General features: G+C 42.5%; 1 protein-coding gene across 29 annotated transcripts in view; it reads right to left on the bottom strand.

Annotated features, from left to right (window-relative positions):
- The window catches only part of CLASP1 (cytoplasmic linker associated protein 1), a 187,902-nt gene that overhangs the window by 87,827 nt on the left and 77,164 nt on the right, over positions 1-22,911 (bottom strand). For all 29 annotated transcript variants that reach the window (XM_075430615.1, XM_075430613.1, XM_075430616.1 and 26 more), the window contains 10 exons: positions 9,977-10,129; positions 8,967-9,040; positions 8,064-8,156; positions 6,616-6,761; positions 5,716-5,851; positions 4,922-4,992; positions 3,866-3,925; positions 3,108-3,185; positions 1,131-1,298; positions 306-355 (listed from right to left, as the gene is read on the bottom strand). In XM_075430615.1, coding sequence (XP_075286730.1) covers positions 306-355; positions 1,131-1,298; positions 3,108-3,185; positions 3,866-3,925; positions 4,922-4,992; positions 5,716-5,851; positions 6,616-6,761; positions 8,064-8,156; positions 8,967-9,040; positions 9,977-10,129 — 1,029 coding nt within the window. The remainder of the gene's footprint in view (positions 1-305; positions 356-1,130; positions 1,299-3,107; positions 3,186-3,865; positions 3,926-4,921; positions 4,993-5,715; positions 5,852-6,615; positions 6,762-8,063; positions 8,157-8,966; positions 9,041-9,976; positions 10,130-22,911) is intronic.

Genomic DNA, 22,911 nt, shown 5'->3' with positions numbered 1-22,911 from the left:
GTTTATTGCAGCCATTGCACAGCTAAACACACCTTAGCTACAATTTTCAAGGCTTTTCAGCCTTCCCTTCAGGTGCAAGCAATAACAGATTTACTAACTTTTGAAAGCAGCATTATATCTGCAGCTGATGCACAAAATGTGGTGAACAATCCAAAACTAATGAAAAATTTTACATAGTAAGTTGCCATTTTAAGGAGCAGTAAACAGTGATCACCGTTGTTCTTTGCATATTATAGTGTCCGAAAGTCTAATTCATCACACTTCCCCAGCAACACCTGAGCATATTTTTCAGCTCCTGTCCTCACCTCTAGATGTAGTACTTCCAGTAGGACTTCTTTTGGCAGACAGTGGACGGCTAGAAGTTAATATAAATATTTCTTAGAACAAAACTGGTATTTCATAGTCATCAGCAACAGTGCTACTCTGTTCTCCCAGTACACATTTGAGTTAAAAGGAAGTTATTTATAAATGGGCATAGACTAACAAAGATTATTGTTTAAGAATAAATACAGCACTACCATGAAATTCTTTGCAGAAGCACTAAAAAAAAATTAGTATGCATACCATTTGAGCAAGCAGAGATTTTTAAGAACACTTTTTGTAGTTATACCAACAAATTATGAATATTTTTCATATAGGTCTAACACTTAATTTGCAGACATTTGGAGCCCATGTTGACTGTAGCTCTAAGAGAAGCCAAAATACATACATTCAACAGAAGAGGTACATATCGATTTAGCAGTTACAACTAAAGTTTAGTTTAGTCATTATTATACGGAATGAGGCAGACTTACACCTCTAGAATTAATGCTAAAAACAGAATTTCAAACCAAGCATTGTTTTAAGCACATCTGGAATGAATGACTAACAGTATCTGCGGAGCACAACTAGTTCCTAGAAAATAATTTATGGAGTCAAGATAATGGTGTTTTTTTTTCAAGTTAGTAATGGGTTTTGCTGGCTTTTTATTTTAATATAATGTTAGCTAAAAAAAAAAGAAATTTTGGAGTAACCAAGTGTTGAGGCCAAATGATGACCAGATGAGAAAAGGCAACTCGATGGCTCTCTCCAATTCAATGGAGCTATCTGCAGTAGTTCAAATTGAGAGGTAGTGACACTGAAGGACTTACTTGAGACTCTCCTGGGAGCTGGAGGAGGAGCGATCCGACTGCGGCAAGGACACAATGCTATCAGAGTTCTTCAAATGCGACTGCAGGGCCTTCTGGTAGGAAGACTCCAAGGTGTGGTACAAATGTTCTGCCTCTCTGCTGAAGTGACTGTGGAAACCCCAGTAACACCTGGAAGCAAGGCACAAGACTGTGAGCATTTCCTCGTCGTGTTTTAGGGGGCAGTGGAGCACAGGTACAGTCAGAGCCCTTTTCACTGCTGGCATTAGTGGGCTCCTTAGCCCAGTCATTTCAACCATCTACTGCCCCTATGACACGCTTAAGGCATATCCCTTTCTTCAACCTATTGTATTGCTCAGACAGCTGCACAGAAGACAAAACAAATGAAAATGAGAGGAACACACCATTTAGTGTGTTGTAAAAACACAAGTAGCCAACGCAGCTTTATTACAGAAGAAACCCTCATCTCTCCGGCTGTCTGCCGTATGCAGGAGATGGTAGACCCACTAGACTGATACTAGTCTGGGACTGGGTGCTCAATAGCTACTTCAAAAAATGCCAAAAGCAGAACACACATGCATGAGCCTGACTCAGGAAAGCACCAGCTGGTGGTGTTTTCTTAAGTTTAACAAAAGAGCTCTCCTACAACACTACAGAGACAAATCTTCTGTACTGAGTCGAGGCTGTTGACTGCCTTTTTGGGAAGAAATAACAAGGAAAAGTAAAGAGAAGCTCCTACAGACTTCCAATCAGTGCCATGCTGAAAATAAGAGACCATTTTAGGATGAGGGAAGAATTACTCTTTGGTCCAAATCTCCTGGCTGATGGCTAAACACCATTCATTCTGGTCACAAAGGAGATGAAGGCTCTCAGCACTTTTCAGGGGGCAACTAATGTGCAGTTTAAGAGCAAGATTGTTAGCTCAAATCAATCAAGAATCATTTGTGTGACAGCCAATCCCCAGAGAAGTCACATGCATTCTTACTTCACTAAAAGGAAACAAGTTTGTCTTACAATCAGCCACATTGTTAATTAAGAAACATGGGAAGAGAGAATTAAGCACACTCTCTGAAGTCTGCCATTCTCCTCACTGTCTATTCAGCTTAACTAGTCACCTGCCGTGAAGTTTCAGTGCCCACTGCATCCTTCAGTGATGGACATGTTCCCTTTCACAAGGATTTAAACAGTCCTACTGTGAAACATCTCTGCTTATAACAGCATTTATATTAATAAAATTCATTGTTTTCATGTTTTACAGCATCCTCTTTCTGGAGAAAAATGTTCCTGTAGTGTTCTGTTCGGAGGACCATGATCCTAGTATATCAGCATTCTACCAGAAGTACAAACACATTAACAGAAGTGCAAGAGATCTTCAACAGAAGAAAATGAATTGCAAATATTAAAGTTTCCTATAGATACACACAAAGACATCATTTCAGTGTCAAAGTATTTCCTTAATTTAGGATACTATTTAGGAGCGTACTAGCACAAGGACTTTTGTTTCAAGAGTAGCAAATAACCCAGTCTTGCATAAATACCAAAAAGAAATGACAAAAAATATATTACAAATAACAGTAGTTTTGTACTGCACAGAAGAAATATCAGTTAACTGCAAGCAACTCAAACATCAAGAAGAAAGCAGAGGTTACTAGTTCAAGATTCTGGAGTCGAGGACAACTCAGGTAAGCATTTTACCTGCTCAGACCAATAAAAAGACAACAAAATATTAGAAGAACAAAGTGAAGCACGCACCATTAGAACATGCAATGTATATATAACTCAGCCCTGTGCCATCATCTCGTATGACGTCTCCTGCTGAAGTACACACTCCCACCGAAGCCAAGGGAAAGTTGGCATCAACTGCCAGGAGAACATAACTTGTCTGGACTTCAGCCTCCAACATGCAACACCACTGACTCACAACACAACAGGGGCAAAGAAGGGGAAGAAGAAGAGACATCACCAGCAGCTTCCACTTACTTTCTTGCCTCTATCCTGGCTTCAGAGTCTGCATCATGAATTCCCTTCTTTATTGTTTCAGCTAACACTGATATGTGTCTGTAATAAGAAAAACATTACCCTGCAGTCCAGAGAGACGAGCCACACTTGTAAACAAATAACTGATTTGATTTTGTCCTGGTTTCCAAGAACAAAGAGTTCATCACACCCTCCCATTTCCAGGTAAGATCCTTTGGATCCTTTATTTATTTACTCTTACAAGTCAGTTCTACTTTGCTCACATTGCTGACTAGGAGAAGGCAAGCAGCATTCTTCATAGGTCAGTCTAGTTAGCTACTGAAGCTGCCGGGATGCAAAAACACACTCTTAACCTTTAAATAGCCTTGCACGATCTAGGGCTAAGGAAATTGTGCCCCAGTCTCTTCCCTGTTCATTAGTTTAAAGTACTGTAGAAGCCTCAGAAGCTCCTGATAGACATGTAGTAGCCTTCACTTCATCTCACTTTAGGGTGCAATAGGGAAAAAAAGGCTATTGGGTTCAGGGATTCACCCAGCCGGGTCTTCCAGGGCTGGCATCAGAGACAGACTCACCAAATGCTGACTGCCAGAACTACAGGAATGAATGGTGTGTGCGTACTTACGTACATGGCGTTTTTGTGGCAAAAAAATCTGTGTTAGAGCTGCCTGACATAATCTCACCTCCTAGATTACCCTCTCTCCAGAAATTAACCCCCCAGACCTAAGTAGGAGAGATTTAACCCACTTATTTTCAGAGCTTACCTTTCTAGGGAGTGTGTTTGCCATTCCTGCAACAGCAAGTCTAAAAATTCAAAACAGCGCCTGAGAGAAGAAAGATAAGAAATGCTGAGTTCTTTAAGTTAATGGAAACATACTGACTTTGCCATACCTGTCTCTGAACAGCAGCCATCTCATGTTCTGAAGCTTTTTGGGACATTAGAATTCAGTAATGGTCCAGATGAAAATATCAACATCTCAACAAAAGCCATTAGTAAACAGTCTGAAGTAGTAACTGGAGGCAGCTCGCTACAGAGAAGCCTGAAAAGAGGCCTGACATAAAACGATCCAGAAAGCCTCCTTTTTCATTAAACAGGATACAAATCCAGAAGATCCATGCTAACGCTAACTTTGTGCCTGTTAGTTCAAGCCGCACATGGAAACTTCACATTCAGCTTCATGCAGAGACAGACCTTTTCAACTTTAATCTCCCTTCCTCATTTCAAGAAAATAAGGCAGAAGTGTGCCGTTATTTGCTCAAGGTTTATCAGCAAATTCAGCAACCACAAAGCTCTTTTTATCTAACTAGAACTAGCTAATCTACATGGACCAGGCAAGAGTCTCCCAGCAAGGCAGTGGACTGAAGCACACTTGGATTTTAAGTGCAGAGAGGACCACCAGCACATCCAGTCCTACTTCCAGATGACACTACCACAGAACGCTACTTCTGCTCGCTAGGCTCAGAGAAAATGTGTCACTATAACAGTCAGCAATGGGAACAGGAACATATCTGTCAAGAAATCAATATACAATGACATTATTATAACAATATGTAATATGTAAGCACAAAGATGAGCTTAAAAAAAACCTTTCTCTTTGCAGAAAAGTGCTTTTTCTTCTCTGCAGTGCTGTGACTTACACAAGATAGCTGACTGGGAATTTGTCCCCCCCTCATGGGGGAGAACGAGATGCATTCTTTACTAAGTGTGCATACCAACCCTTTTCATGAATAAAAACAAATACGTGAATGTTATCAGAAAGAACATGGGAATCTATTTACTAGTAAAAAAAAAAAGATAACAAATTCAAACTAATACTCACCTTCTAACTGCAACAGACTTGGAGGTACAATTACTAGTTATGATGGGTATTAATCGAGGGATGTGTGTATGCTAGAAAAAAAAAAAACAAACAAAAAACAGTAAGAAATCTTTACACCACAGTTCCATGGAATGAGAAGCCATCTCCTTCAGCCACCTGAGCCCAGTACGCAGATATTTATTTTTGTTCAATTCTTAAAAATAGAACTGCTAAGTACAGGAACACCAACAGATACGGGCATATATTTTTATTATTAAAAATATTTTATATTTATCTGTTAAAATATCTTTAACAGATACTTTATTTTCTTCTATAATGACAGGCTCCAGTGAGTCAAAGAGTTGAAGTCACTGCAAGACGATCTAAACTGTCAGTGGTGACAACTTGAGAGATATCGAGCTACCTACAGCTTCCCCAATGAATCACTACGCAGAAGTCACCTAATGGTCTTAGCAAACGTGTGCTATCTGTGAGGAGTTTTAGAGCATAATTACAAGCACAAGTCTGTCCTGCAAGGCAGGTTTAAAACCCATTCAAAGAAAAACATTTGCTCAGCTCTCAGAGGAACGGAAATATCTTACTCCGCAAAGAAACATTCTTCTTACTAGTTTGGCAGGGCTTACCTATCATCATCTACACAAGGCTACATGACATCTGAGACAGCCAAGCCCAGCAGGACCAGAAAAGTAGATTAGGCAATTAATCTAATTTTCATTGCAGCCACATTCAGATCTTCTCAGAAACACCACAGTATTTGGAAACGATAACATTGTTCTCTTTCGATGTATACTTACTCGAATGATTAATCTAACTGCTACAACACCAGAAGTGGCCATGACTTTGGCACTATTCGGAATTAGATTAAAAATTGTTGGCATGATGGCTTCTGCCCCATGGTCAAACTTGTTTCCCAGAACTGATGACAAATGTCTGAAAAACAGAATGAAGTCATGCTGGTAAGTGTGCTGAGGGTTAAGCGAGTCAGACTTCTACAGAACATCTGATGTAAGCACATCTGACATGCCAATCTTTACAACTGTCACCTCCTCTCCAACTGAAAAGGACAGAGAACACCAGGTTCAAAAAGTAGTTCCTCCACTTTCATTTCAAACTTGTGTTCTGTATTCATCTGAACTCTGAGAAACGGTAACTTCAGCATAAAATAAAGTAACTAGCACAGCTAAAATTTATTGTCAAACAAATGGGATCATGCTGAAAGAATGTATTTTTCTGAACCTGTTAGTTTATATTAGTTTCTCCAAAACTGCATATTTTGCCTTAATATGCACAAATTTCAAAAAAGCTGTCAGAAACACTGCAGTGCCTTTTTTCTTGAAGCATTTCACAAAGGATAAACCTTCAAAACTAAAAACTAGCTCAGTCCAAACCAAAACAAACACACATGCATTTTCAGCTTTATTGTTCAATCCTTCCCTACTCGGTGCATGGACTCATGGCTCGCTCATTCATTCAGCGCATCCCAAATCAGCATCGTTTAAAGCTCAGGAACACAGTCTGGCAGAACTACAATTAGCAGCCCACATGGACATGCTTTGAAACCATTGTACCAAAATCATGTTCTACCTATACCTATCAAGCACTAGCAGCACGAGTTACACCCCAAATGTGTTTTAAACAGTGTCTGTTCCTTTTTGCTACACCACATTTCAAGTGCATTTAGAAAGTAGACTTACCCCAACGTGATACAAGCCTCTCGTACTACTTGAGACCGCAGGTCTTTAGCAGATAATTTAAACGCTCCATCCAAAAGTCTTAAGTGTTGGAAGAAGTTATCATATTCTGCAGCTCCAGCCAAAAGTAAGGAGCGGATCTTTTTCAACTGTTAGCACCACAAAATAAAACAGTGAGTGTTACTGAGCAATAAATACCAGGACAGTTATGTTCAGGGCTGATACTTGGTTTCCAGGGTCCTTGCACAATTGTTCCTCAACGAGTGTTGAGGAACACTGTTCTTGAAGTCCAAGCACTTTTATTATTTCAGATCTCATATTCAACTCATAGGTTAACATACTAAGTACAATAATATAAACATGCTAGCTAACTGTTACAGAAATGAAGAAGTGTTACATACAGCTACTCATAATAACCCAAACATTACTTTTTAAACCAAAAGATATCTTAAAGATTCTGCTCTATTTCCCTTAGAAACCAACTATTTACAACAGCTTCTAAAGCTTAGGTCCTCTCACAGCTGACTACTGTATTAAAAAGATGACTAGACTTAAAGGACATGGCTTACACTCAGATCAGAGCAATACTGACTTTTATCTAGAATATATCCACTGACTTCATTCAAATAATTATCTAGTTCTACCAGAAGTCAAACCCTGATTCCACCAAAATGCAGATTTTCTATTAACATTACCATTTCATCCCACAGACATTCTTTTGGACACCTTCACAGGCCCTCATCTATACTGACGCCTCTGTACAGTGCCTTGACTTAAGCTCACTGCTACTCAGTAAAGGAAACAAAAAACCCCCACACCCCAAAGTAAACTGAATGAGCACGGTTTGCCACTTAGATCTGTAATATAGGATTTGACAGACACAAACTTGCCACACCAGTGATGAAAGCCTACAGGATAAACAAGATCATGCATCTATTTATATCATGAAAACACAGCTTACCTCAGTAAACAAAACTCAGTCTTGGCATGCGTATAACATCTGATTTTCCAGTCATATTTATTTATTTAAAACCTAAGTCTGAAAATTCTTTCTGAATTATTTCCCTATGCAAAAGCATAAATAAGTTCTCTATAAGCAAACTGACTTTCTGCCTCATCAGGAAGTTTTCAGATATTCTGAATACCACATTTCTATTTCAGCACCTGCTAGCAAATTTCTAGCTTTACACCTGGATTTGCTGCATGACTTCCAGTTCAACTTGATGCTGTCTCAACTGACTCTTGTATATGAAATAGCATTTTACTTCACAGGTGTGGTTTAAATTCAGCCTTATATGGAAACATTTCCCCCAGCTGGGGGAACATAACAGACACTCACCACTTAAACTACATTCTAGCCTTACTCCGAGGTTCTCCCAGTACCCTCATCATGAGCTTAAGCTCAGTGCAGAATTATATTAATAGAGTTCATATCCAAGTTCACTACTTACCGCAGAAACTCTCTGCTCCCAGTCATGCTTATCATCTGATAGTATCTCTCTTATTTTGTTTATGGATTCCTCAAGATCCCTGCTGGAATAAATCTGCAAATTTAAATACAGAGTAGCATCATAATGCAAGATTTACTCCAGAAAATCAGATCACTTCCCAACTACTTTTTTATGTCCTTTGCTCCTCAATGCTCAAATATCTTGTGCTAGCCTTGGACACAGCTGGCTTTGCATAATGCAAAGAATTTACACCCATTTCCTGCCATCAAAAATTACTAAATGATCACAATATGATTAAAGGAACCTCTTATCATTTTAGTATGTTTTCACAACTTCTAGCTGCATTCCTGCAGCTACTAGGGGCTATATTAGTCAAGATCTACAGAAGACCATGAGTGGATACACGTGCTGTTCAGTTGTCCCAGAAATGAAGCTCTGGTAAAGGAGAGGGGATACATGACACATCTCAGCTATCCAGCTAAATCTTTCATCAGACTTGAACTGTCCAGTTGTCGCACTCACAACAGCAGCAATCTTGGAGACACAAGTCACCTTCATTGCTTTCAGTTCCCAGATGGTACAGATGAAATGTAAAGAGACTTCTGCAGCCGTAAGTTTTTGTTTGACCAGACTGCACCATACAGCATGCACATCCAACTCCAGCTCCATGTCCACCTGTGACACCTCTATCACAACCCTCCCACTCCCCCTCCCCCCCCATGGTTTCTTACAAACTCCTGGCAGATATCCCCATTTCAAACTTGCCTCCTTCCAACTTGACTTCCCCTAAAAGAAGATTTGTCAACTTCACAATGAAGAACAGCTTGCCAGTGATTACGGCTAGATCCTATATCCATCTTCTGCTTTTTAGCACTGTGTGTTTTAACGTGTAATTCTGCTTACCTGAACTGTTGGGACATCTTCAAATGCCTTAATGAAGTCTTCTTCATCCACAGCACCTGCTCCCTCTTTGGCTGCTGACATACAAATGAAAGACCCTTTTCAATCTTCTTATGAACAAGACAATCAATTAAGAAACCACCAGCTATCAAGGCACCTAATCAGGAGAAAGTTCACTATCCATGCAGCCTCAGAGTGCTGCAGACGTAATGAAAGCAGAGACAGGGAAATTCAATGCCAGACACAGAGCAGACATTCACAGCGTCCTTCAACTCCTAGGCACAGAGGGCACATTAGGGAAGTCATTACAGTAGTCACTCAACAGTTAGGGAACAGAGTCTGAAAGATGAAAGGGAATATTTATTTTAATTATATGTGAGGTTTTATTTTAAAGGATTTAATCCTATCTATAATAGATGAAAGTGCAGATCTGACAGATGCACAAACAGACAAATGATAAAGATGATAAATAGTCTTCAGAATTCTAATCAGAGACTGTCTGATATAGAGAACTTTCTCCCTTTCTGTAGGTCATGTGTAGAATTAAAATCACATGTATAATTATTGCTCACATTCAGAATTATTCTCAGTTTTCTTTCTGCACCTTCATTATCAGCAATGTCCAAAGGTCTTAGACGAAAGCCAATGTGTCAGTTTTAGATTCCACAGGCTGAAGTTTAGCATGTAGCTGTAAGCAACCTGCCTCAGTTCAGCCGCAGCTATAAAGGCAAAAATCCACACACTGCGACATGGATGTGATTTACTCACAGCCCTCCCTGCACAACCACACAGGTCCAACCTTTCACCAGTGCAAAACGCATTATAGTGATGTGGGGACTGCTTGGACATTCATCCTACCAAAGCTGGGTCGTGGCATGCAGACAGTGTACACGTAATGATTTCACAGGGGAAAATTTGTTACTGGGTTCTGGGGGCCAGTCTGGAAATCCCTGCAATAAGCTTGAGCACAAACACTATAAATAAAGGTCAATTCATATATGGTATTGGCTTACTTGAAGACTTGGAGCCCAGAGCTGCAGATCCAAGTCTGCGGGTAGTTCCCATCCCAACTCTGCGTGAGTTTGCAGGGGCCTTTGAAGATGTAGAGGAGCTAGCTGAGGAAGGTCTGTTCCCATCCACAGAGTCTTCATCGTCAAAAATTTTATCTGCCAAAAAAGCACACTCAGCTGTAAGTCCGATGAAGCAAAGAGATGTCCCGAGGAACATGCCCACATGGTATCAAACATGCTGCATGTTCAGGTCTGCTCTGCCAGCTCTCATCTCAGCAGTGTCTTCATGCTAGAAATCTGGTTATTCACAAATGACCACCAGGCCACTGAACGCAATCTTTTGCTATTGCAGCCACTATATTATAAACCCTTTCAATGAATGCATTCAGATAAAAAGAAAAAACTTCAAATCTACAGCAGAATGATGCAAGCCACAGATAATACTTGAGGTGTCTGCGGTCTGTACCTCTGATGTTTATGCCTCTCAGAGTTCTTTTGTCATGGGCTGTAGTGAAACCAAGACCGTGAGCAAATGCAAGATCCATGTGTGGAGGAGATGAGGCAGCACAGGCTGCCCTGTTTCACCCTAACTGCCCGCACCAGACCGAGAATAAACAGGGTAACCCAGGAAAGATTGCATGGCAACACCCATGCTGTTGATAAACCACAGATCATTAATCACAGACCCACCCAGAGCTACAGATCCACTTTAACTTTTTAAATGATCCCCAGAGATTCTTTACAAGGAAACAGAAGTTTCCCCAAATTCATAAAAACCGTAAATATAAGGTGTATTAAAACTTCTTGAGCCTTCTGTGTACATTCAAGGGAACTGCAGCCTCTACCTCCAAACATGAACATAAATTAACCTAAAATGAATTACAGTCACTTTGATTCTCAGTGAAGGTCACTTCAATTCCAGAGGAGCGCTTATACTGCAGTTTCACACAGATTAGCTAATCCACTTTAAAAACCGGCCTTAGGTTGAAAGGTGACAAAGCGTGTGGACAGCCAATATAGATGGGGCGCATTATTTATCGAGGCCAAAAAGCCACCTCAGTCCCCATCACTTAGCTTCTCCACACTAACACTTCATTCAAGATTTGAGACCTGCTTCACATCAATCGCTCTCCAACAGTCCAAGGTACGCACCCACTCTCCACCGGTTTGGGAACATTGCCTTCGCAGAACTTCCCTGGTAAAAACTCAAGCAGGTGCTTGAATCCACCCCTATTCAAAGCAGCTGGGAACAACTAGTAACAAATACAGGCTCCTAGTTAGACACTAATGAGTGAAATTCAACACAGGTTGAGCTTTCTGAAAGTAAGAAAATAAACTGGTAACAGTACAAACATATTCTAGGGGAGACAAACGAACTGCAAGAAAAGACTGTGTTGTCCTCAGCCCAGTGGCCTTAAGGAGTTTTCCATGCCCAAAGTGGTACTGGCTTGTTAGCAGATGGACACAGGAGAACTCTCACAGATCATCTGAAAACCTAAAAACCACATTTCCAACATGCACCCATGCACACGATGCCATACTTCAGTCACAGCACTGAAATGGCAGGTAGACAGCAGCATCCAAGGAGTTAAGAAAGGTGGCCAAGGACATCCCCCCCCCTTAATTTCAAGAAGTCTTGGAAGACAGGAAAGGGCTAGGGAAAAAAGTAACATCTAATGGGGTAATAACAGTACTTGGACTGTAGTTCAGGCAAAAGTGAACGTACGAACTTTAACATCAACAAATTAAGGTCACACAGCTAAGAAGAACGTAAGCCGAGTTCAGGATGTGGGCTGTCTCTTTCACAGTGCCCTAAGGCAGCCATGGAGACCGTGCTACCTCCCTGTTGACACTGGTAATGTTCTGACACATGTAATTCAAAAATAATTTGAAAAGAGCTCAGGGAAGGACCATGAGAATGATTCAAGAAATGGAAAATATGTTTTTAATTAAATTAAACAAAAATTCACTGCAGGGGACTGTTTAGCCTGGCCAGATTCTTAACAAGTTGCTTGATTATATTCTGTGTTAACACAGCAACTGAAGATTTATTAATGTAGTTTTCCAGTGATTTATTAATATTGTTTCTCACCTAACAGAAAAATATACAACAATGCCACTGGCTGGAGGCTAAAACCAAATTAAACTCTGAATTGCTTTTTTCTCCTCCCTCCCCACCCCATCTTTTGTAAGAGTCACAGGACTGACTTCCTGCGAGGTAAGGAGCTGTGTCACCCAGCAAGTTCTATCACAGACAGTTATGAAAAATCAAGATTGAATTTTTTTTCCTGAAAGATACAGTCTAGTTCAAACAGGAATTATTTCAAAAACGTTATTTGGTGAGAGTTGCACAGGAGGTCTTAGCAGATCAAAACAGAATTTAAAACATGTAATTTCTGAAGCTGCTAGAAGGGGTTTAAGTGAGAAACTTGTGTAGACCTTGAGTAACAAAACTGCTGAGCAAAATTTTCCCCAATTGCATTTATTTCAAAAGCTCCTATATAGATATTAATCAAATGATTATCTGTCTCATATATATATATATACACACACACACATATAACACCAGTCAAGTCAGTCTCAAAACAAAAGATATTTTACTACTTCAAAACCACTTTCATCTGGTAATAAAAATTCTCCATCGGCTGCACTTCAGGCCATCTAGATGCAGTCTTAGTTAACTCACTTCCTCTTGTATCTGCATTTTTAAAGCCTGACCCCTCTGAAAGAAGAAGAGGGTGTGGTTTGCTATTTCATATTTATATTTCATATAAAAATGCAGAAAAACAGATATTAAAAAGATCACACTCCTGTAGCATTTTATAAATTAAAAAAACCTATCATTTTCATTTAAAACAGGCTTTTCTAAGCATTAGCAAAAACAACAATACTAAAAACACCACCCAGCTAGCCCACCGTTTTGGGTATGTTTGAATTCATGTCATATCTTCCAGTTCGTTAAGTCTACAAACTAAGCATTACATATTTATCAAATCAGAATATCCCTTCAATAACCCAACAGCATTTCTCATCTGAGCAGGGCAGGATGACAGCACCACATTCAGAACTGCACATCAAGTCTTCCAGCAGCACGTGTGCAGGACAGAAAGCGAAACAAAGAACAGAAAGAAACGTGAACATGGGAGTAGATAAAATAAGAGAAAAACCAAGCTACTATACACTCTCATTAAAAAGCCCCTCCCCCCCCCCCCCCCCGTTCACAATAATTATTTGAACTAGGATCATATTTTTTGCAGCCTATCTGCAAATCACAAGGCGGTGGATTCAGCACGGGTGTAACTCTCGTGACTCCAGCAGAGGTGCACTGAAGCGGAATCGGTGCCGCGTTCTAACATTAAATAACCATTGAAGTCCTCCCACCCCAAGACCCCCCAGTGCCCGTTTATAGGGGCCACATAGCGCTCTCTGTCAGCGACATGCCCTTCTAAGAGGCCTTTGTCTGCTCACCACTCTGCTGTCTCGGAGAAACAGAGAACACAATGCGCTTCGTATTTTTCAATTCCTTTACATTATTTAAGAAGAAAAAAAAAAAATTGCTTACAAGTACATATCCTTCTGCAAATAAGCTTCCTCAACATTCCTTCATATTTTCCATAGCGTGCCCAGATGTAACAGTGCTTCACAGAGCGCCGCGGCTTTCAGCCCCGAACATAATCAATCATCGCCCCTCGTATTCATTAAGCATGCTGTCTTCACACGTGGATTTAAACAGCTACGGCTTCAGTCCTCTCTCTACGACTGCAGCTCTGGGGGATTCTCATCACTGCAGCCCAGGAAACTTCGGTTCACTTCTAGGAAGGAAATTCCCCGCTAGCGAGGGGAACCCGGGACAAATAATCCGGGATGAAGACGAGCTGAGTCTGCCTGGCTGGGCTGGCTTGCACCAGGAACCAGCCTGACTTTATCCCCTGGGAAGCGCTAACAGGAGCATCTCAACAGCTGTCATCGTTTGTCCATGACGAATAAATTTAGTCATTATTCATTTTAAAACGTAACCCCTTCAAGTCTGGGCAAGGTGTAAAATGGGGAGAAGACTGTGCTAGTTGCTCAGGAACCACGGTAAACGAGGGCCAGCGTTTCCCCTGCTTGAACCGCCAGCCTGGGACCTTTTAAAGCAAAGTAACTGAGTCTCAAATTTCCTTTCCAATAAAAGGAGATGCTTTCTGGCTTTTAAAAACTTTAAAGTGTCAGGTTCAAATCTTTTAGTTATTTGTCTGTAAAGCTTTAGAGATGATAGCTACTCTGTAGTGACTACAGATTGGGAAAAAAGCTTACTATCATGTCTGTTCCCAACAAAGATGGCCTGCTATGGCCCGACTGCCAGGTACCAAACTTGCTCCAGCCCTGCTGTGCCCATTTATCATATGTCCCATCTCCAAGTGTCAGCGCAGCTGAAGCATGCACGATGGATACAACTTGCAAGTGTCACCTACATCTCTCATAAGCATTTCCCTTTTGGGTGCAGAAGGTGGATGGCGCTGGAGAAGCCTACCTTCCCACCCACCGCACGGCATCCTGCACCTGGAGCAGGCACACAACTGCTATAAGCTGGCGTATGTTTCAGCACATCGAAGCCCCGTGCTCAACCCCTACCAAGTGGGCAAAGCCCGACACCCCAAAGTTCTGAGAGGCCCCTGTAAAAGCCGAGAACACACACAGAAGGCAAACCCACTGATGCCAAAGAACACGGGGTTACGTTCCTCCTTACTCCTTTTTGCCAGACATGACCCCATGTGCATTGGTCAAGGTTTTTGAGACAGACACCCCTTGGACCCCTCAGCTCATGCCCTCCCCCAAGGCCACCATTTGGCACCCCATCTCCAGCTGTGACCCCCATAGGACACAAGGCACAGTTGACTCCTCTCTGCAGATGTCCCACCAGCCTTCAAGCGAGGCGACTTCAGTCAAGGTTAAATGTCTCTTCCTATTAGCACACAGCAAGCCTACGCAACTCCAACACAGCTATTGTACAAGGTTTCTCCAGGACAACGAGTTTATGAACCCACTAAAGCGACATGTATATGCTCCTCAGCAGGATTAAATGTTTAAAAACAAAGGAGTCACAGCCACAAGCAGAAGTTCACAGGCACAGCACACCATTAGGGTCTCTCACTCAGCCATCTCCCACAGCGCCCCAGCCACAGTCCCTCCTTCCCCACTCTCCACACCGGGCACGGTGTTTTGAGCCTTTAAAGCACCGCCAGCTCAGACTCAGGGGCCCTGGTCAGCCCCTCCAGTGCCACCCACCACCCCTTTCCCGTCGGGTACAGCTCTCCCAGGTTGACACAGCCCCCAGCTCCAGTCCCAGCCCTGCTGCTGCCTTCCAGCACTGTTCAATGAGCAACCTCATCATCCTTTGCAACTGGCTTTGAAGTGGATTCCCAAAGCCTGACCTCAGCAGGGATCCCTTCAAGGGCTCACCAGGACTGAGCCAGCCATAGTAATGGCCACGCCTGCGACGATTTGCTTATCACCATTACCTCGGCTTCTTTCTCTTCTTCTCTCACATACATTAGAATCACAGAATGTTCGGGGTTGGAAGGGACCTCTGTGGGTCACCTAGTACAACCCTCCTGCCAAAGCAGGGTCACCTACAGCAGGCTGCACAGGACCTTGTCCAGGCGGGTCTTGAATATCTCCAGAGAAGGAGACTCCACAACCTCCCTGGGCAGCCTGTGCCAGTGTTCTGTCACCCTCAGAGGGAGGAAGTTCTTCCTCATGTTCAGACGGAACTTCCTGTGCCTCATTTGAACTAGAATACGTGTAACTGTAGGTGGGAGTGTGTCTTCTGAATAACGTTTCTACAGTGTAAATCTAGACAATATATTTATGACATAATAAATACAATAAGCAACACAGTTTCCATCAGCCACAGGTAAGGTGGCACTCAGAGACCCAAGCCAAGAATGTCATGCCAGGTAAGTGGACAAATGCTTTTGATTTTAATAATCCTTTTAACACCCACGTGCTTTTCTTTAATCCAAAATGTTTCAGTTTTCCTTCCTTAGCAAGGAAAGCTGACACTCGTCATCACGGCTGCTGCCTTGTTCTGTCTAATTATGAGCTAATGAAGCTGCTCATAAGCTAATAGGTCTTCAACTGCTATCATATAGGGAAAGAAGATTCCTGAAAGGATTAACATTTGGAATTGTCTCCCGCTCCAAATATATCATATTTACTCATGCAGTTGTTCTGATACACATCCTGCCCAGTCCCAAGCACACGGCTACGGGCAGTAATAGCAATAATAAAGAAAGCATATTTCTGTTAGGAATTCTACATTTTTTAAACCCATTCCAGTATGATTAAGTTAACTGAGACAATTGACATACACCCCGACCCGACCCGACTGCATCCAGCGGCAGACTAGGCAGATGCAACCCGCACATGGAAAGTAAATTCCAGCTTCTATCTGAGAGAATAAGCAATAGCCCTGGCAACATCCAAAATCTGCTCTGAAGGACTGGCCTGGTAAGTCAGTAAAAATCTACCTGCACAAGACTAATCTGAAATCACAGAACTCGTGACTGATTCAAGTCACTTTTCTGAGGGATATTATATTTTTCAATCCTGGAATCAGATGTCTCCAATTTAAGTTGTATCCATCGTGGCTGTGGGGAAGCTTGAGAACAAGAGCCTTAAAGACTTGAATACATGAGACAAATAAAAAAGGATTCAATATTTATGAGCCTGTGTGCTTCAAAACATGACTTTTACAAACCATAAAGTTGACAATATTAATGTCATCATGTTAACAAGCCACAGCATGCACTCTCCAGTAGTGTATGAGCATTAACACAACCAAGAACACAGCAAAGTGCTTTTCAGAAACTTCTGTTCATGAAACTAACGTACCTGACAATGGGAATTTTTACATTAGCGAAACTGTCATGCAGTTAATTTCAGCAATATGAAAACTTCCATTAGCTTTAAGCAGATTTAGAAAAGAGGTGGTACGAAGGTTTCACATTCCTACAAGCTTTGTAAAATTAAGCATCGAGGGGAGACAAAATAGCTACGATACTGAGTGAAGGAGCAAAATCTCAGCCAAAAGAATTCACAAAAGCAATGAAAGCTTAGATAAATCCACACAAATGGCCAGGATTTATTAGTTTTGCTAATTACTTTAGCACAGTTCATACAGACACCTAAACAAGAACCACAAACCCATGTGCTAGGAGCTGTACAGACACAGCCTTCATTCCGTACTGATTAAAAACCCACATAAATATGAGACATACACAGACATGCATATAAAGCAAAAAAAAAAGTGAGAAGAGAAAAAATAAGGATCTGTTTTCCTCACAGTCATCCTTGGAAATACAATATTCCCACAGTGCCCTTTCCAGCCAGCCACACAGCTTCCCCCCAGACCTCAAGAGCATCAGGAAATCCACAATGCACACCGTGGAAAAACACACCCACCCCAAAAGCCCACATGTTTACATAAAGTTTCAATGTAAAGAGCAAAATTGGCTTTTTCCTACCCCGCACTTGCCCCTCCTGTCACCCAGAGGTTCGCTCTCAGGCCTTGCAGGGCGCCCGCCTGCCGCTCATAGCCAGGCTGCCCATACAGAGATAGGATTATCTCCAGCGCAGCCTTCCACAAACACACCGACTACGGCAGAGCCTATTAAACACTCCACAACGGGTGTTCTTTCTGCGTTTCACTGACACCGCTTTCCCTGTTGACTGCAGCTGGGCATGCTGTCCCTTCCTTGCTCTGAACCCTTGAACAGACCCTTCAAATTGCAGGGGCAGAACCGCGCCAGCAGCAGCCCTGAGCACAGACGTTACTCCCTCCTCACAGCGCTCTCGTCAGCATAATCTTTGCAGATGGAAATGCAAAGTGGGTCATATAACCTGAGCCCTAGAGATACCAATCAATGAAAAAGGCTATGTATACACGATGGACCAAGGGGATCTTTTAGAGTCAGAAAATATCTTTTTCCAGAACAACAGGAATTAGCGGCCTTATTGCAGGAGTGGTGGAGCTGCAGGAAAGCGTTCCTTCCTTCCTGAGCAGCAGATCAAGCACACTGGTTTTCATTTTAATATTAATCCTGTGTGCAGTGTCAATGTTAGGGTTTCTCCTCAGCCCTACTGAGGTTTAATTATGTAGGCAAATAATTACATAAAAGAAAATGGAATCTTCTAGCTTCACTCACAAGACAGCAAAATTCAACTCTGCAGAAGCACAGGAGCTCCCTCAGGTACCACCTCCACACACATACGTGATGTTGATGGGTCAGGTTGAAGAGCAAGCAATGAACCTTTCCCCTCCCCAGGTTTTAGCCAGCTCTCTGGACTTGCTGGAAAACTTACGGCCACCGCCTGGACTCCCTGCACTTGCAGCGAGCCTCTGCTCTGTCGGAAGTTCAGGCAGCAAGCAAAATGGGCAGCGGCATCATCCAGCCACTGGCCATCCACACTACACCCCAGGCAACAGCCGCCCGGGCCTGGCTCTCTGGTTGCCCTTGCACAGCACTTGTTTGAAAAACAAGTGATCAAGAGGCCATCCGACAGCAGGGAGAAGTATTTGTTATTAACAGGTGACTAAACTGACACAGAGTTGCTGAGGAACATTCTCCAGGGCATGAAGACTTCATGGCATTGCCAGAATCTGGAGTGAGCTCCATTCATAAGCATACAGTTTTTACCTAAAAAATTTTTTCTCCCTCCTACTAAGTAAGGTGTGAGTAGTGTCCCAAATATTTTCTTATTTTCCCAATATTATCTTCAAAATTGATTTATGCATATTCAAAAAAGGCCATTTGCAAATGGCTCAGGAAAACTAGAAATCACAAAGCACCAGGGAAAAAAAGGTTTTACCGTAGTTTTCGACAGGTTGCTTGAAGCTTAGCCACACCTGAAATTTGAGTTCTCTGTATTTCACAGGGTTGGTACCCAGCAATGCTGCAGGAAAACAGCGGCCCGAGATGGTGCTAAACCGAGCTCCCAGGGGACATCTGGTGGCCATGGCTTGGGTGTGATTTGCCAAAACCTGTATGAAAAAGCAGATACCTGGGGAAACCACAGGTGAAGTTCTATCTTACCTGGACTGCCTGTACCCTATAGAAATGAAGTGAACTCCTGGCACACCAGGAAACTGAAGCCTTTAAGCAGGGCGATGCTTTCCAGCCATGGAGGCCAGCAGCACTGCGTGCAGACCCACCAGGTGCCTCCACAGCCCTGCAGCCCAGGCTGAGGTTTCCAGCAGTCAGCACAGAATCACAGAATGGTAGGGGTTGGAAGGGACCCCCGGGGATCATCTAGTCCAACCACCGTGCCAAAGGGTTGCATAGAGCAGGCTGTACTATCTGCTCCCACCACATCACAGGAAGAGACATCTTCTCCAGCCTGCACTCCCCAGCTGGCATTCCCCACACAAATCCCTCGGCCTGCTCGGGCAGTTGTCACTAGTGTAGCTCACCCAGATGCTGACTGCCCTAACGCATCATTGCCAACAAAAGGAACTTGCATTTTATGCTGCTATCATGTACTGCTTCCTGAAGGGCTGCTCATTCTCTATTCGTGCAGCACACCAAGGTGTAAAGTGTTGACAACGAGCGCACAGAGCTTTATTAGGAAGCAAAGAGCATCCTGATATTTTTAGGACAAAGCACCATTACAAGAAGGGCAAAAGCATCTTACTGCCTCAAGTTACCCACAGCACATCAGCAGGGGCAGGAATGCTACAGGAGATCCCACTTCAAGCCACCCCAGAACACCCTCCCCGGTGCAAGGCCTGCTACTGCACACAAGGCGGCTTTCTAGAAATACCTACAAGGAGATACAAATGCCAAACTGCCACCTTGTTTCCTTTTGGGAGGGTGAATCGGAGGACAGCTGGATCAGTGAAGTTAAGCCAGTAAGATGTGTTGGAGGGCCCTGGGGAAGCTGCAGCACCAGCCCTGTCCAAGACCTTTGCTTAGGTGCACCTGCCACCAGTTACAGGGGCAACACGTTGCCCAGCGCTTTGCATTTGCCAGGGGATGACGCTCCTATGAAGTGACGGGGCATCCTAAACCTTGCAAGCAGCCTCCCCCGAGCCAAGAGGCACAACGTGTGCACTCACTCCTGAACAACGAAGGCAAAAACAAGGCTGTCAGCCTACGTCTCCTGTACAGCCACAGAAAACAGGAGCCAGGGCTTCTGTCCCGAGGCATTCATCTGCCTGGTTAAAGGCTAATGCAAGAACATAGGTACTACATCTGCAAAAACTGTATGGTGTTAGGCACATTACACATCAGTGGCTCGCACCCAGAATGCCTGGCCTGATGCATAATTAGTATACTTCAATTAGATAACCATTTAAAAATACTGTAAAATGCTCAGTGGGGCAATAATCATGAGATAAGAATGTCTAAAACTGCAGGTCGTTGAAACAAATGAACAATCATGAAAGCAAAACTAGGAAGCAACAGCAGCAACTCCACAGCCTATGTGCATCTTAAGAAAAATCATCAACTACTACAATAGGTATGACCAGGAATTTCTACCACAAATAAATGCTTCATCTTCATAAAGATGCATGTTACTACAGACTGTGAAGGCACATACACGAAGTGTACAGACAAGTTTTGTTTATCTAAAAATAATTGAAAGTTGGATTTTATAACCAAGGGTATGCTCTGTATCTACAAATGGTTACCAAACAGTGTTTGGAGACACTTCTGACAGAAAACACGTCTGACAATGGCCTCCAGAGCTCCTGGGACAATTGTTACTAGGTTAAAGAGTTGGCTCTATGTTCTCCAGAGCATCCACTGCAGCTGTTAGCAAAAAAGAGGGATGGGGAACCCAACTCGATGGTGACTCTTGCTCTGGAGTATGTAGTAGTACTGACTGGCTGAATCAGCACTCTTCTGATGCACCAAAAAGGAAAAGTTTCTGCCTATTCCTAACCAATAAAACTCGCACTCAGAGGAAGAGGAGGAGGGATGCCTGCCCCACCATCACCTCAATTCAACTCCATGCGAGCAAGCAGAGCCCAGCTTTGATAAGCTGCAGGCACACGGAATCTTACAAACCACGCTTCAGCACCGTTATGCCAGAGCCAGTTTGCACCCAACACCAGTTTTCATAATGTCTATGTCAGCTTATTCAGCTACAACCAGAGCTTAGATCAGCACCCCCTTAGAGCTGGTGATAAATATCTATTCCCTACCCACTTCACACTCATTTTGGCAGCTACTGGCAGAGGGAAGCAATGGTTTGCCGACAATCAATCCCACTTCATTTGATGTCTTTTGAGACACTGGGGGTGAAAACCCAATAACTGAATAACTAGCGTTTTACATTTCCCAGGATCATTGTAGAAAAAGCAGTGCAGCCACACTCAAGATCAGTGACTTCCATGGTAACTTTGAAAACGTTCTTTCTTTAGAAGCAAAAACAGAAACTAGGAGATAACAGATTATGAAAACATTTTGGACTCTAACAATTGGTTTGAAAAAAGCACCCACCCTCAGAGCGGTAAGATATGTTTTACTTTTAGTGAAAAAATGCTTGTTCAGTAACTTTCAGAATGAATTTTCAGTAACGATTACTTCTAGTAATACTTTGCACATATCTCTCTCTGCATGATCTAGATAGGATTAGTTCCATTTTTTTGACACAGTGGAAACAAGGGCAAAATACACATGAGATGGCTGACTCCAGGTCATGGAGAAAAGTCAAAATCAGAGCAAATGCCAGAAGATGTATCAGAGTATAGGATTTCCTTTATTTAATCATCATCACACTTAGCTAAATTCTGCTTCTAGCTCTGTATATTGGGGTTGGAGGTGAACACAAGAGCATGCAGAACTTGACCTGATTATTTTGCAGATGCTAATATCTCAGATTTCTTCCTATGCAATTTCAAATAAGCATGGAAAGGTTTTAGTAGTGGCCTATTTGACAGACTGCAGTACAGTATGTGGTTGGACAACAGAACCGAAAAGAACCAAATTTATATTTTATATGGCTTCAAATACAAGCACACTCTGAATTCCTCACCTACAACTGGAAAGCTCCCATTCCTGAGACACATCAGTTTCTTGGGCCTCCAACTACCCTTCAAAGCTGCACTTTAAGCAAACCATTGCCTCGAGGAAAAAAGTAATGGGAAAAAGGTTCCAAAGCCAAAAACGTGTCACAGCTTATAAAATATTAACAGTCAGCATGGCTTCTGTTTTCCTAAAGCTTGCATCCCACCCCCCAACTCCTTTAAAACAAAAGACAGATCTAAGCTCCTTCCCTCCACATTCCTCCCCCATAAACAAACATCATCACTAGGTACCGCAAATACCGCAGTCCTATTCCAGGGGAAAAAAGGAAATACAAAGGTGGAGTCAAGACACCGAGGAAACTTTTGGTCCTTTTGTCATTCATTACTTTAGACTACTAAATACTATTCATATTTCAGAGACAACGTGAAACCCTGAGCAAGCAGGGAGACTCTAACGTGTTACAGAGAAAAAAGCATCTTTCCCAAAGAGCTTACAATATAAACAATGCAGTCAAAGTACAGTTTAAAAGAATTACTGTTATTCAGACTCTATACACAGCAAAAATGAGCACAAAGATCCTCCTCCCTTTCTTTTATAAGGAAAAGGGCAGTTAGAGAAATGTAACTACTTGTGTCCTAATCAGTCTAACATAATCCTGCCTAACGCATTCGTGTCTGGCCTCCATCAATGGTGCTATTCACTTTTTCCCCATGGCTCAGCATCCTTTTTCAATTATCCTTAGATCTCTTCACCTAGGTAAAACTTAAGCCTGTCACCAAGCCATCCAAAATTTTCTGCCATGACTGAGAGTTGGTCCCAAATGGGATTCAATAATTGACTCTTACGCCGCAGCAGGTCATCAGACTTCTTTAGTAACCATCCTGTCTTCCTCCCACATACTGTGTGCACGGTAGAAGACTT

This window comes from Opisthocomus hoazin, chromosome 9 (genome assembly GCF_030867145.1).
Source record: "Opisthocomus hoazin isolate bOpiHoa1 chromosome 9, bOpiHoa1.hap1, whole genome shotgun sequence".
In the NCBI taxonomy this organism is placed as follows: domain Eukaryota; kingdom Metazoa; phylum Chordata; class Aves; order Opisthocomiformes; family Opisthocomidae; genus Opisthocomus; species Opisthocomus hoazin.
Note: the sequence above shows the minus strand (reverse complement) of the source record. Positions and strands in the feature narration are given on the sequence as shown.